The sequence below is a fragment of the Pavona decussata genome, unplaced genomic scaffold (assembly GCF_977016875.1).
Source record: "Pavona decussata unplaced genomic scaffold, jaPavDecu1.1 SCAFFOLD_580, whole genome shotgun sequence".
Taxonomy (NCBI): Eukaryota; Metazoa; Cnidaria; class Anthozoa; order Scleractinia; family Agariciidae; genus Pavona; species Pavona decussata.
The window spans coordinates 127,501-140,854 of record NW_028145853.1 but is presented as its reverse complement, the minus strand read 5'-3'; the positions used below and the strand labels follow the sequence as shown (position 1 = coordinate 140,854).

At 37.3% G+C, this 13,354-nt stretch overlaps 1 protein-coding gene, 1 non-coding gene and 1 pseudogene across 3 annotated transcripts; 1 reads left to right on the top strand and 2 right to left on the bottom strand.

The window, feature by feature from the left end:
* Positions 1-282: 282 nt before the first annotated feature.
* On the bottom strand, positions 283-6,945 carry LOC146449806 (uncharacterized; annotated as a pseudogene). Its single transcript, XR_014860517.1, has 9 exons — positions 6,643-6,945; position 5,957; positions 5,200-5,372; positions 3,036-3,249; positions 2,562-2,813; positions 2,106-2,277; positions 1,555-1,703; positions 1,247-1,444; positions 283-1,033 (listed from the first exon to the last, which is right to left on the bottom strand). The product of XR_014860517.1 is annotated as an uncharacterized LOC146449806 (transcript).
* Positions 6,946-7,394: 449 nt separating this feature from the next.
* LOC146449805 (uncharacterized) lies at positions 7,395-9,292 on the bottom strand. The gene is made up of 4 exons (XM_085101076.1): positions 9,287-9,292; positions 8,216-8,530; positions 7,939-8,116; positions 7,395-7,591 (listed from the first exon to the last, which is right to left on the bottom strand). Exons 1-3 carry the CDS (start codon positions 9,290-9,292, stop codon positions 8,018-8,020), a joined length of 420 nt encoding a protein of 139 aa, XP_084957202.1. The 3' UTR covers positions 7,395-7,591; positions 7,939-8,017.
* Positions 9,293-12,660: 3,368 nt separating this feature from the next.
* On the top strand, positions 12,661-12,739 carry LOC146449804 (small nucleolar RNA SNORD36). The gene has a single exon (XR_014860520.1). It is a non-coding gene; the product is annotated as a small nucleolar RNA SNORD36 (small nucleolar RNA).
* Positions 12,740-13,354: the final 615 nt, after the last annotated feature.

Genomic DNA, 13,354 nt, shown 5'->3' with positions numbered 1-13,354 from the left:
CCAAAGAAAAAGCCTCACATAATAATTGTAATTGTAGTAAATTAGTAATAATAATAATAATAATAATAATAATAATAATAATAATAATAATAATTACTTTTTTAAACTATAAAGGAATTATAGAAATAGTTCATTAAGATATTGGATGATCGATCACTACATTATTGAAAAGTGACATGATGGTAATGCATTAAGACAAGTTCCACATCACATAATACAAAACATACAAATTGTAAATATTCTATAATATTTTTTTTTAATTTTTGTTTTGTAAGATTTTTTAGGTCAGTGGCATACCAGCAGTTTACAAGAATACTCTGGGACTTCACTGGAAGCTCAAAACGCTACTCACTTCCATGCTGTGCTTACAGAAAGATAAGGAAGCAATTTCCAGATGCGAATGGGCAGTACCATGGTTTTGAGAATGATGATGAAGATGCATAGTTCATGTCACTAATTAACAAAAAACAAAGGCTCCTTTAGGAGCCACCAAAGGTAAGAAAAGTCATGACCAACAACAACTCGTAGATTACATACATTTTATTGAACTACTTGTAGACTCAACGTTCTTGAGTGGAAGTTTTAACACTGTGGGGAAGGCATACTTGAACAAAATTTAAGTTCTTGTAAATTTGCAAATAACTGCGTATTCTGAGAGTAAATTTATGTGCTCATCAAAAAAACAAAAAACAACAACAATGCTAATTTACTGCACATTCAGTTTTCTAAATATATTAAAAAATATCAATGGCACATACTCTGAGTCCAGTGTATGTCTCAAACACGGAAACTTGAAGAATGATTTAAGTGGTTCTCAGCAAGTGTGTAATTGGCGACATTTGTTAGAAACCTGTCTTAGGTAATTAAGAAGAAAGCCCAATATGAAATTATTCTATTAATTTGTTTCTGTTTAAATTCTGTTTTCACCCACATTGTCCCTTTTTGTGACCCCAAAGTGGCTTCCCACATTTTGTACAGTGGGGTGCTCTTCTGGCCCTGACTGTCCTCTCAGTAGTTGGATGAAGCTCCTCCTCTGTCACAACAAATCAAAGAAAAAATTGCAGAAATATTAGAAAATTTGCTTTGGTGTTCTTGGTAACCACCTCTTTCAAAATGTGTATTTACGATGTAGATGTGTGTGTATGTTAATGTATGCCTCGATACAAGAAGGCAAAATATACAACTTGTATGCCAAGTTTCCCTTTAATCATTATTATAATATTATTGTTTTACTTTATAATTATACCTGTACAAGTAGGAGGACAAATTACTGTCTCTTTCTCTTTTCTCTGCCTGTATTTTGCGATTGCCTCTTCCTTACTTTCCTTTTCAACCAACATGGTATGTAGAGGATCGGGAACTTCTTGCTTTAACGTTTCAGCCAATGAATTCAGTTCTTCCTTCGGGGTGGTAGTAAGGGTTTCATAGATGTCTACAACATAATCTGTGAAAAACAAAGCACTATGATTTAATTCCTGTTTACTAAGAGGGAGAGTCAGCCGGTTGTACTTCTGCAGAGTCAAGAATAAAAATTATTCTTGTTATTATAATTACCATAATTTATCGAGACTTTGGCTTCCCTAACAGTAGCCTCTCCTTCTTTGAATTTGGGGTATTTCACATGTAAGACAGGTCATCCTTCTTTGTCAGTCTTGCTTTCCCTCTTCAAGTTATAATTAAAATGCAGTGCTGCTAATATTGTTCTGCAAAACAAGAGAGAGAGAAAGAAAGCAAACTGCATTCATGATCAGATATCTCAAAACTGAGGATGTGATAGGATACTGACATTGTACTAACATAATGCAGGTGTGAGGGGGGGGGGGGGGGGGGGGAAGAGGGTGCTATGAAGGTATTGTCCGAAAGGTGACCGATCCCCAGTGGTAGGGATTTACAAGCCGATTTGTAGCAAAGGGTATGGAAAAATGTAATTTCAGTATTTAAAAAGGCCTTTTAAAACATCTAAAACAGACTCAGTTTCAAGTGAAAAGATAGTTTCTACTGCAGTTATATGAAAGGTTTGGACCTCAGGACCATTGCCTTCTTGTATAAAACTTTTTTTTTATTACGGCCCTTCCCTCCTCCTTCCATATGCACTAGTCTTGCACCTGCTGAGCATTCCAAGATATGAGAAAGAAAGCATCTTTGGGCAAAATTGATTCACCACTGAATGGTAACCCTCAAGGTGACTGGTCTGCTCTACAGAAGATGCCTTTTTAATGGCCTTTGTGAGGCTTGCCTTGCCTAGTGCGGAGCAAAGCTTCTCATATGCCTCTGATACTATGAAACATAAAGAGAAATCATGTTAACTTGATGTTTTTCAATTGAACTTTAAATAATACATGTATATAACCTGACCCAGTCAAAGATTAACAAAATGATATTCAAAGCAAAATTACATACAGTGTGCACATTATCATTGTGAAAATTACAGTTTTGGCAACCTTGGGACTGTATAGGATTTATTTAGTTTTATAATGTCAGCAACTGACAAAGACATAAAATTCAAGACAAGACAAGTATCCGAGGATTAATGAAAGTGCAACGCAACAAATGTCCTGTACCTTTTGTCATCCACACACGAGGTGTAACAATTTCACCATGGGCACAAGCATTGAATAATAGTTTGGGCAAATTTCTGTGCTTGTTGATGACATGCGATAGAAACGCTTGGAATTTTGCCAGTGTTGCTTCTCCAAGATGTGCTTGTGTTGATGTGACTGCCCAGTAAAAGTGACGTAGACAAGCTTTCCTCTATCTTCCAATAATCTCACATCCTTTTTCCCTGCTGAGCTTTGTCAGCACCTTCTGAATTTCTAAAAAAAAAATTGATAACATTCATAGCAAATTACTGTTTTTTTCTTGGTTGATTTTCTAAGTTTCCTTTTTTGTTCCTCTATTCATAGATATTAGAACAAAGAAGAATAAACTTAATAATAAACCATCTGTTCACAGGAAAAAGAATGATCAGATATGTTTTGTTATTTACAAGCAAATGATAAGTTTTTGATTGTTGATGTAGTGGACAGGTTACTTACTTTTTGCAATATGCCAAATGTCGAAGAAATGTTGTACAACTGGCTTTCCCAGGTCATTGCACTTGGTGACACAGTCTTCCCTCATCCACTCGGCAATTGATGTATGGCGGTCAGATATGAGTGATTTAATAATCATCCCAGTCTCCAGAACGAAAGTAAAAGCCTTTTGGAATGCCAGAAACTCCATACCCGAACTGCTACCTGCCTGGTCAGCCTGAAATTGAAAAGGAATGAGAGAAAGGCTGTGAATGCGTGTACCTTAGTGCCAACCGTTTTTGTATGGCATGGAAAAATGAAATATAACTTTCATTTTTGTTTTCCGTTTTCCTACAACATTGAAAAACGAAATTCAAAGTTCGAGTTTCGTTTTTCGTTTTTTTACGACTTTGGAAAACGGAGCTAGTTCCAATTTCCATTTCCGTTTTCGTTTTTTTACGACTTTGGAAAACGGAATTCCAATTTCCACTTCCGTTTTTCGTCTTTTGTTTTCCTACGACATTGGAAAACGGAATTCGAACTAACATTTTTGTATTTCGTTTTTCTATAGCATTAAAAACGGATTTGAATTTTCGTTTTCGTTTTCGTATGGCATTGAAAAACGAAAAAATCGAATTTTCGATTTTCATTTTTTAAGAATGAGATTCCATACGGAAGTGAAACTGAAGTTCAGACGGTAATAATAATAATAATAATAATAATAATAATAATAATAATAATAATAATAATAATAATAATAATAAATAATAATAATAATAATAATAATAAATAATAATAATAATAATAATAAATGAAAAAAACAACTAATCACGATACAACAGCTTCCCGCCCAATGTTTTCTGCTGCAGTTGACAGTTCGTGGGCTAGCTTCGATCGCGTTCGTGTTCACTTTTATATTATAATTTAAGTCTTAATACTTAAATCTAGCAATGGCAGAGGAGGATTATTTGATATTTTTCACCGGCAAGGGAGAACGAAGAGTCGAAAGAAGACTCAAAAAATCACAAGTGACTGCAGAAAAGTTGGCTCAAATGTTTGGGGTAAGTCATAAGGTAGAAGCCTTCACTTTAGGGAGCTTAAGCAACGACGACGGCGACGGCAACGACAACGCCGCAAAGCAACAGGTTCAATGAGCAAAAACAGTCGCTTTGCACGTGCTTTTTATATTTTGGTACATTTCTTATAAAATTTTGTGGAGAACGTGAACGCACGACGATGAATTTTTTTATTTTCCGGGCTTTCTTAACTTGTACGCCACTCCTACCAATTTGATTCCTGGATAGTTCGCCATTTTTGCAAAAGTTGAGCGAGATGAAATAATCGCGAAGTAGCACAAATGAAATGAAGATATATTAATTTTCAGGTGACATTTTCGTTACCGTTGCCGTCGTTGTTGCTTAAGCTCCCTAAAGTTAAAGCTTCTGCGTTCAGTTCAGTTTCACTTCCGTATGGAATCTCATTCTTAAAAAATGAAAATCGAAAATTCGATTTTTCGTTTTTCAATGCCATACGAAAACGAAAACGAAAATTCAAATCCGTTTTTAATGCTATAGAAAAACGAAATACAAAAATGGTAGTTCGAATTCCGTTTTCCAATATCTTAGGAAAACAAAAGACAAAAAACGGAAGTGGAAATTGGAATTCCGTTTTCCAAAGTCGTAAAAAAACGAAAAACGAAAATCGAACTTTGAATTTCGTTTCTCAATGTTGTAGGAAAACAGAAAACAAAAATAAAAGTTGTATTTCATTTTTCCATGCCATAGAAAAACGGTTGGCACTAAGGTACACGCATCGCTGTGATTAAAATTTTCTCAATGACTATACAAGTTTTAGTGAAAAATATATATGTTTGGATACAGGATTTGGCTGTTGCAAATACATGTTAATCTTAGACAGTTGAAATTGATAAGGGGGCAATCAAAATTCTACAATAATAATATTTAAAAAATGTTCCAATGGAAGCAGTTTGAAGGGCAAATTAAATAGAGTCAAAGGAAATTTTTGTTTAAGAAATAGTTTGTTATTGTGTTAGTGGGGGTGAACTAGGAATTAACGTTTAGTACAAGTGAAAAATTTCAAACTATTTTGTAAATATACAACTCCCTGAAAGCAAACAAAATATTCTCGAGTTATGCCAATGGCATACAGAGTAGATAAAATGACATACTTGCACAAGGACAATGTGGATGATGAGTCCAATGGTGCAACAGAAAATTGAGTATGTTCCATACTTGGCTGAATGGCCCATGCTGTCGTGACGACCATACCCAGCAAGCACTACCTCTTTGTTTCTCAACTTCTCCAATAATTTGTTCTGATATTTCTTCCAGAATGCTAGAACTAGTCTGAAATGTCAGCCGTCTCCTCCCCCTAACCCACAGGGGGCGCGGGAGAGAGAGACGTCTGAATTCCGAGCGTTATAATGTCGTCCGTTGACGTCACACAGTAATTTATGCAATTTTGCATAAATAAAACCTTTGAAACAAAATGGCGGCCACGAGTCATGGAAGCGCGCGGCGTGCATTGCAGCATGCATAATGTAGGAGGTTGTGTGCGTTTTGTTAGCCGTAAAATTTGAAGACAAAGCATCAACAATGTATGTACGGGATCGCACTTCATTTTTCACCGAAGATGAATCGAAAAATGTTCCGATAAATGCTATTAGTAAATAAAGTGTTGACAGGCCAGACACGACTCATGTTAACGTGGCCGTGGTATGGTGGTATGAAATGTGACTTCTCGTTTTGTTTCGCACTTTATAGTTTTGTTGTAAAGCCGACTTCCGTTCAGTGAAAATCAGAGGTTATTTCTTCAATGAGATTGTGAGGGTAGCCTCTAGCCCAAAAGTGCGTTTTGAAGTGGATGATGTTGTAATAGAATGATTTTGCAGAGGAGGTGTTTCGAAGAAGTTCTCAGGGCTTCACTCTTATTAGTCCCGGCTTTTCTGTCCCCGGTGGGTGGCAGGAGGAAAAATGTGTACTGGAAGGTCTCTGCGGGTTTAAGGATTCCCGCATGATTGTAGAATCGCTGAGACTTCTGAGAACCAACTACTCAGTGAAATCATTCTATTGCAATACCACCAACTTCAAAACGCGCCTTCAGGCAAGAGGCTATCAACACAATCTCATTGAAAAAATAACCTCTGAGATTAAATTCACTGAACGGAAGTCGGCTTTACAACAAAACGAGAAAGTGCGAAATAAAATTCTTTCCTTCTTCACAACTTACCACCTGGCTCCAGAAATATTGAAAGAGCCTCCCACTTATCTCTTACCAAAAAGGAAAATCTTTAAGAGATATACTCGTGAGAGCAAAACTGCGTTAAACGAGAAGTCACTTTTCACACCAGGAACTTACGAGTTGTGTCTGGCCTGTCAACACTTTATATTCGCCGCCGAAATGAAATATCTGTTTTAGCAAGTTCGACCAATAAGAAATGGTTATCTATTTCAATTAGGTAAGAACCAATCAAAAACTACCTACCATATTCGCAAAAGTACGTGACGTCAACGGACGACATTATAACGCTCGGAATTCAGACGTCTCTCTCTCCCGCGCCCCCTGTGGGTTAGGGGGAGGAGACGGCTGACATTTCAGACTATGCTAGAACAGAAGGTACGAGTAGATGTCTTTGGTGATAATAATATGCTGGCTCATCAGTAAACCAGCATACCCATATGCCGGAACACCAAAAGCACCTTTCTTATTGAGGCTCCAGCACACAAGGTAGCAAAGCTCAGCAACAGATTTCCTGCAGGAAACCTCCCCAGTAGATCTGGTTGGCTCTTCCAAGTGTAACTCTCTCCGCAGTTACTGCACTCAGATGCTATAGTTAACATTGTTCCTGTTTGAGTGATAGCCACCTTGGGTTTTGGGAAGAGGCACAAGTGGCAGAACTAGAAAAGCAGCATCAATTTAGAAAGAAAGACTATTCCCTTTGACTCCTCCCTTGCATTCTTTCCTTGGACGTCTAACCTATAACATAACAGACAAATTATATTATATTTTGGAACTGATTTTAATTGCTTCTAAACACTCAGCCAAAAAGGTTCTTTCATTTTTTATTGGTTTACATGCTTTAGCTGTTTATGTTCCACTGCTGTTATTAAAAGAAAATTAATGAAAAAAAAAAAAAAATTAAAACTTATACTTTATTTGTAAAGTTGCAGAAAATATCTGTACTCCCCCGCATAAGGTTTTTTTGTTTTGCACCCCCCCCCCCAACCCCCCACAGAAAATTCCAGTTTAGCTTCATACTTCGATTAAAAGATTTTGAATTTTAACACCCCCACCCCTAAGGGATTTCTAATTTATGTTCTTCTATGGTGTGGGTATGGAGTTTTTCCTGGAACTGCAATTTACCTTGGGTTATGTGTATTAGCACTGTCATCTTCGTTTTTTATTTTGTCATATTCACTGTCAATTGTCTCTGGGTCCCATGGGGGTCTTGTTCATGTAGTCAGGAATGTTGTCTTCCTCGTCTTCCTCATCTTCCTCATTGATTTCTAGATCCTCCTTAGTCGGTTGATCTTCAGAAACCACTGGTTCAGTTTGGACAGCTGAAACATTAACAGAAAATAACTGTCACCACAACTTATAAATGATCACAAAAGTTTGTAAATTTTAGGCCTTAAGGTAAAGCAGCAGGTGATTTAATCAACTATCCCTTATTGTAATATTATTTTTTGTTAATCAAAGAAAAAAAACATGTTATGGTGATTTATTTATTTATTGTAGGGATCTTATCAATGTATGCAGTCGAGGAGAAAAACTTGCTTAAGCATATAACAGCTGTTAATGTTGTTAATATAATAAAAATATTTATTTATTTGCATGCGATGATCCAAAATGTTGTCATATGTTCTCAGAAACACTGCATCATGATGTAATAGATTAGAGGCCCTACCTGTGTTTACCATGAGTAGCCTGTTTTGCTCTTGGATTTGCTGAAATGTTTCAACCCACTGTCCCTGGTTGTTGGCCAGTTAGTGCTTTAGCTTGGTTACTTTTCCTTTCAAGTGACTAATTTCCTTTTTTAAGCTACTGCATGATGTGCACTCACTTCTGCTTTCTCGTTCACATGCCTGAAAAGAAAAAAATCTTGAAATTACTTTAAGACCAACAGTTACTTCTACATGCATCCGCTTTTATGCTCATAAGAGTGTAGTTAACACTGTACCTACCTCCACTGGTTCTAGATCAGGAAACTTCATATCATCTCCAAGCTGCATGGCTGAACCCTTTTCTGGTACCTCGCCCCTTTGCAGTGATCCTGTCTCCTTCAATCCTCCATCCTCTTCTTGTTTCTGCCTGAATGCACCCATCCCCGAAGCCTCACTCCTTTTCAGTGACTCACCAGCCCATGCAGTCTTCTCACTTACTTCCTCATCCACCTCCATAGCTTCCCACTCTACCTCATGTACCTTCACAACTTCATCACCCTTTATTCTATTATCATTTTCATTTTCTACCTCAATATCTTCAAGCAATTCTCTGTTCTAAAGAAATGTAGATCAAAGTTCGACTGCCTGATCTTTGAGATGTTGTTCATTAAGGAATTGAACCCTGAGTTAAATACTCAGAAAGACTCTATTCGGGCCAAACTATTTACATGACCCCGGCTGCGTGCGAATACTTCATTAAGATCACATATTTTTGCTTCTATTTGTCTCTAAGGAATTATTTTACATTTATATTCATTTTCATTTCGCTCATCACTGACTTGATAATGACGTTGAGCAAACGTCGAAAAGTCGTCGCTTTTCAAACTTTTAAACCAAGATGGTTTTAAATTCTTTAAAGTTTTCAACATTATCGCAATTTTTTATAGTTAAATTGTTTAACAATTAAATTTCTTCTTCTAAATATCTTCATCTACTTCGTTATTCTCCACCTCGTCCTTTTCTTCCAAGATTTCCTTCACAAACTAGCAAGTTAAAAGTGTTTAAAGCAATGAAAACATTGAAAATGGCGACCTAATTTGTATTAAAATATTATTCACATACGTGGATCCAGATATGATCCATTCCATAATGTTGCGCAAGGGGAGTATGATACAAAAGTTCTTCTCCCAAAACCTATATATAACATCTGAAGAGCCGTATATTTCTTACAACCAAAATAGATAAGTGTTCTTTCAGTTAAAACAAAACAACGCATAAAAGGCGCATAAAAGGCACATCGATGCAAGAGTAATGAGGAAAAGGTGTGAAACATTTCTGACTTGAGTTCAAAAAGTCTTGTGCTTTATTTACCTTCATTACAAAATTGCACAGTAACTAGAAAAGAATGTGCTAGCCTAAAGAAATCCATTTAAAATAGCAGATTTCCATGAAAAGCTGTTTCGACTCTGTATCTATCTACTTTTACTACTTTTGAATTAATCTCAGAACATTTGAGAAAATGCACGCGTGTATTCACTCACCTGCCGACGACTTCGATTACTTGAAGAAACGGACTTGCTTTTCCAAATTGTCGGAACAGATCCTCGTTTAATTCTTCTTTCAGTACCCTTTACGTGGACTGCGCGGGTAAAACAGTTCCTTGTGAAATGCAAGGAACACACGCCAAACTGGCTTGTCGGATTGAAGTTTTTGCGATCTGTCAAAACAAATTTTTTCCACTTTGAAAGTACACTGCCGCTCGGAGAGGAACCATGCATCGAAATTCCCAACCCTTTTCCTCGCTCACGGTCATTTGCCGTTCGAGTAATGGCGGACAGCGAAAACCGAAAAACTACGTTAAAATAACTCTACTTCCCGTGGGAATTTTGAAATGAAAATTGGCATGATACCTATTTAGTAAGTCTATTTTCCAAATCTAAAGAAACTTTAACGGACAGATGATAATGAGAAGTAATCGAAGATGCTAGACGTAATATACTGCCCTCCCTCACAGAGAAACTGTAGAACGACGCACACGATTACACATATGATCACAGTTTTATTAAGAGCTTTTTTTTTTAGTGAGTGTGTGTGTGTTCTAGGGACGTGGTTGAGGGGCCTCCATAACTACGCAAATATACAAAAGCTAAAGGCAATGAATCTTCGAGAATAGATAGCACGTCCAAAAGATATTTCCTTTGAGGTCCGCAACGGGCAGAAATGACGCGAAGAAGTACGTTACACATTTCAAAAATGGTGGCATCCTGCAATTCCGCTATCTTGCAACAACACAGAAAAATACCAAAAACCACCAAATGAAAGTAATTTTTCTTTAAGAAATAAGCCTGCCACGCACTCCAGACGTTCTTAGCTGTTCTTCACGCGTTTCTGGGGAAGGAACGAGTGACGAACACCAAAGAACGCCTGCGTTGGAGGCTACTGAAGAACCTGCTGGTCAAAAATTAGTTGCCATGGTAACATCACATTCAGTGAACACTTCCCTACCATAATATTGATTGTTCCAAGATAAATTTCGAAAATAGTCTTAATGTTTCGTCTCGTTTGCGCTTGAGTATTAAATAACTTATCTAAACGTTCAAAGTCGACGCGGGAAATCCCCCCTCCTTTCTGTCTAGATCGGGTTAATATTATTTTGCTGTATTTACATAGAGGGCCAAAAATATGGAATGCTTTGCCATTATCAATTACGTGTCTTCCCCTAGTCTATTCACCTTCAAAAGAAAGCTTCTTGATTTCCTCAGTTAATTGCATGAAACGTCCGACTCTGCTATGTCCTTATAGTCTTTACTGGTCTTAAAGTCCTAACATATCTCCGACGAGACCTCTCAGTATAAGCCCGGGGATTTTTTGAGGTCTCCTCGCCACTTCTTACCTCTTCTTTTAATATTATTATTTACTCTAAACTTATGTACAATCCTAGTCTATTATTCATTGTAACTTTCTATGTTTGTATGTCGTGGTGAATAAATAAATAAAATAAAATAAAAACTACAAACGTACCCCTCTTTATGCTGAAATCTCGTTAGCCATGCCTGCACTGCGATTGCCTAGACAGCTGTTTAAAGGCGTAGAATTGAAAAACGTTACGCCAATGATCAGGTTATGTTTCATCTATTTACATTTATTTATTCATCCTTCACAGGTATACTACGAAGTCACAATGTGGTCAGCTCCCAGTTGGCTTAAAAGCTCAGTTGGTAAAGCACTGCACCGGCATCGCAGAGGTCATGGCTTCGCATCCCGCTCAAGCCTGATTTTTTTTTCAGTCTTTTTTTTCCCCAACTGCTTCAGTTGCGTAGTAACTGCGAGAATCTTTCTACAATTTGATCTTTCATCCGTAGTTCACATATATTTCATATATTTACATTTATTTATTCATCCTTCACGGGTATATTAGGAACTCACAATGTGACCAGCCCCCAGCTGGCTTGAAAGCTCAGTTGTTAGAGCACTGCACTGGCATCGCAGAGGTCATGGCTTCGAATCCCGTCTAAGTCTTTTAAATTCTTTCAGGCTTTCTTTTTGCAACTGCTTAAGTTGCGTAGTAAATGCAAGGATCTTACTTCTATTTGATCTTTCATCCGCAGTTCAAATATATGTTCGATATATTTGCATTTATTTATTCAAAGTTGACAGGTATATTACGAACTCACAATGTAGCCAGGTCCCAGTTGGCTTCAAAGCTCAGTTGCTAGAGCACTGCACCGGCATCGCGGAGGCCATGGCTTCGAATCCCGTTCAAGCCTGAATTTTTTCAGGCTTTCATTTCGAAACTGTTAAGTTGCGTAGTAACTGCGAGGATCTGTATTCTATTTGATCTTTCATCCGTAGTTCAAATATATGTTTCATATATTTACTTCTATTTATTCATCTTTCACGTGTATATTACGAACTCACAATGTGACCAGCTCCCAGTTGGCATAAAACCTCAGTTGGTAGAGCACTGCACCGGCATCGCGGAGGCCATGGCTTCGAATCCCGTTCAAGCCTGAATTTTTTCAGGCTTTCTTTTCAAAACTGCTTAAGTTGCGTAGTAACAGCGAGGATCTTTCTTCTATTCCATCTTTCATCTGCAGTTCAAATATATCTTTCATATATTTACATTTATTTATTCATCCTTCACGGGTATATTACGAACTCACAAAGTGACTAACCCCCAGTTGGTTTGATAGCGACGGTTGGTAGAGCACTGCACCGGCATCGCAAAGGTCATGGCTTCGAATCTCGTTCAAGCCTGAATTTTTTTCAGGCTTTCTATTCGCAACTGCTTGAGTTGCGTAGTAACTGCGAGGATCTGTATTCTATTTGATCTTCCATCCGCAGTTCAAGTATATGTTTCATATATTTATATTTACTTTACCTTTTGTGAGATGGCAAGATAAAAATAGACTTTCCATTGCCACTCCAGAATATCAAAAAGGGTGTAGTTTTCATGAGCTTCACTTCCAATCCGAGCTCGGTGTTGAAGATACAATCATGAATATGCTCGCGGTACCGATCCTGGTAGCCTTCGTCTTTGGAGTTGTAGTTTGTGATGATAACGAGACCATGGCTGTGGTAGGAATTTTTTTTTTGTTCAATTGAGTTTACTACAACTGTTTCGTCAATTTTTCAGTACCAAACGAATTTTTTGTAAGGTACTTGTTTTACTTTCGAAACCGTTTAAAGCTGCCTTTTTTAATATGACAGTTTCGCAATACTACTTTATGCCTCTAATTATTCCTTTGCCACGATTTTCAAGCTGTTCTTCTACGGAGTCAAAAGTGAAGCCTAAGCTTCCTAAGCTTCTCAAAAATGAGCAATTTTTGACTGCAATTGTATGTTAACCCCAAAAGCATCTCAGTAGGCTCATACTACAGGAATCGTGCAATCCAAAGAAAGGTGGACTAACTTAATCTCTCCCCTCGGTAAAAAAAAATAATAATTAATAAAATAAAATTAAAAAAAAAAAAAAAACTTCCGGTTTTGGAATCCACGCATCGGCCCCAACCTGTACGCTTTGAGGAGTAACTTTGCCCTGAGTTTGAGGCGGATAAAACTCAAGGACTTTCCTTTCTGTTTTTAGGTAAAGAATGAAATGGCCGGAGCAGATCCTCCTTTGTGTTGTGGGATGCATGTAGTGTTGCTACTCAACGTTAAATTAAATCAAATGCTAAACGGAACAATAAAGTAGAAGTAAAACCTGAATCAGGAATCACTGGTGTTTTGTTACACTAATATAATTCCCTACTTTAAATTGCTTATCATTTGCTCTGAAGGTTGCATTAGTCAAACGGAAAGCCAAGGGTAAAAACATAGATAGAATGTCGGAACTTCTTCCCTACTTTTGTGTCAAACCTTTACATGGCCATCCACAAAAAAAGAGTTGTTGGTTAATTAACCTTATCTATCGGGGTCTTGAAATTGTCTTCTGGGGCG

Bases quoted from the DNA above. Each gene is read 5' to 3' on its own strand.
- LOC146449805 (XM_085101076.1), bottom strand. The intron at 8,117-8,215 runs GTAGGTACAGTG...TTTTCTTTTCAG, and splicing joins CTGATCTAGAACCAGTGGAG to GCATGTGAACGAGAAAGCAG.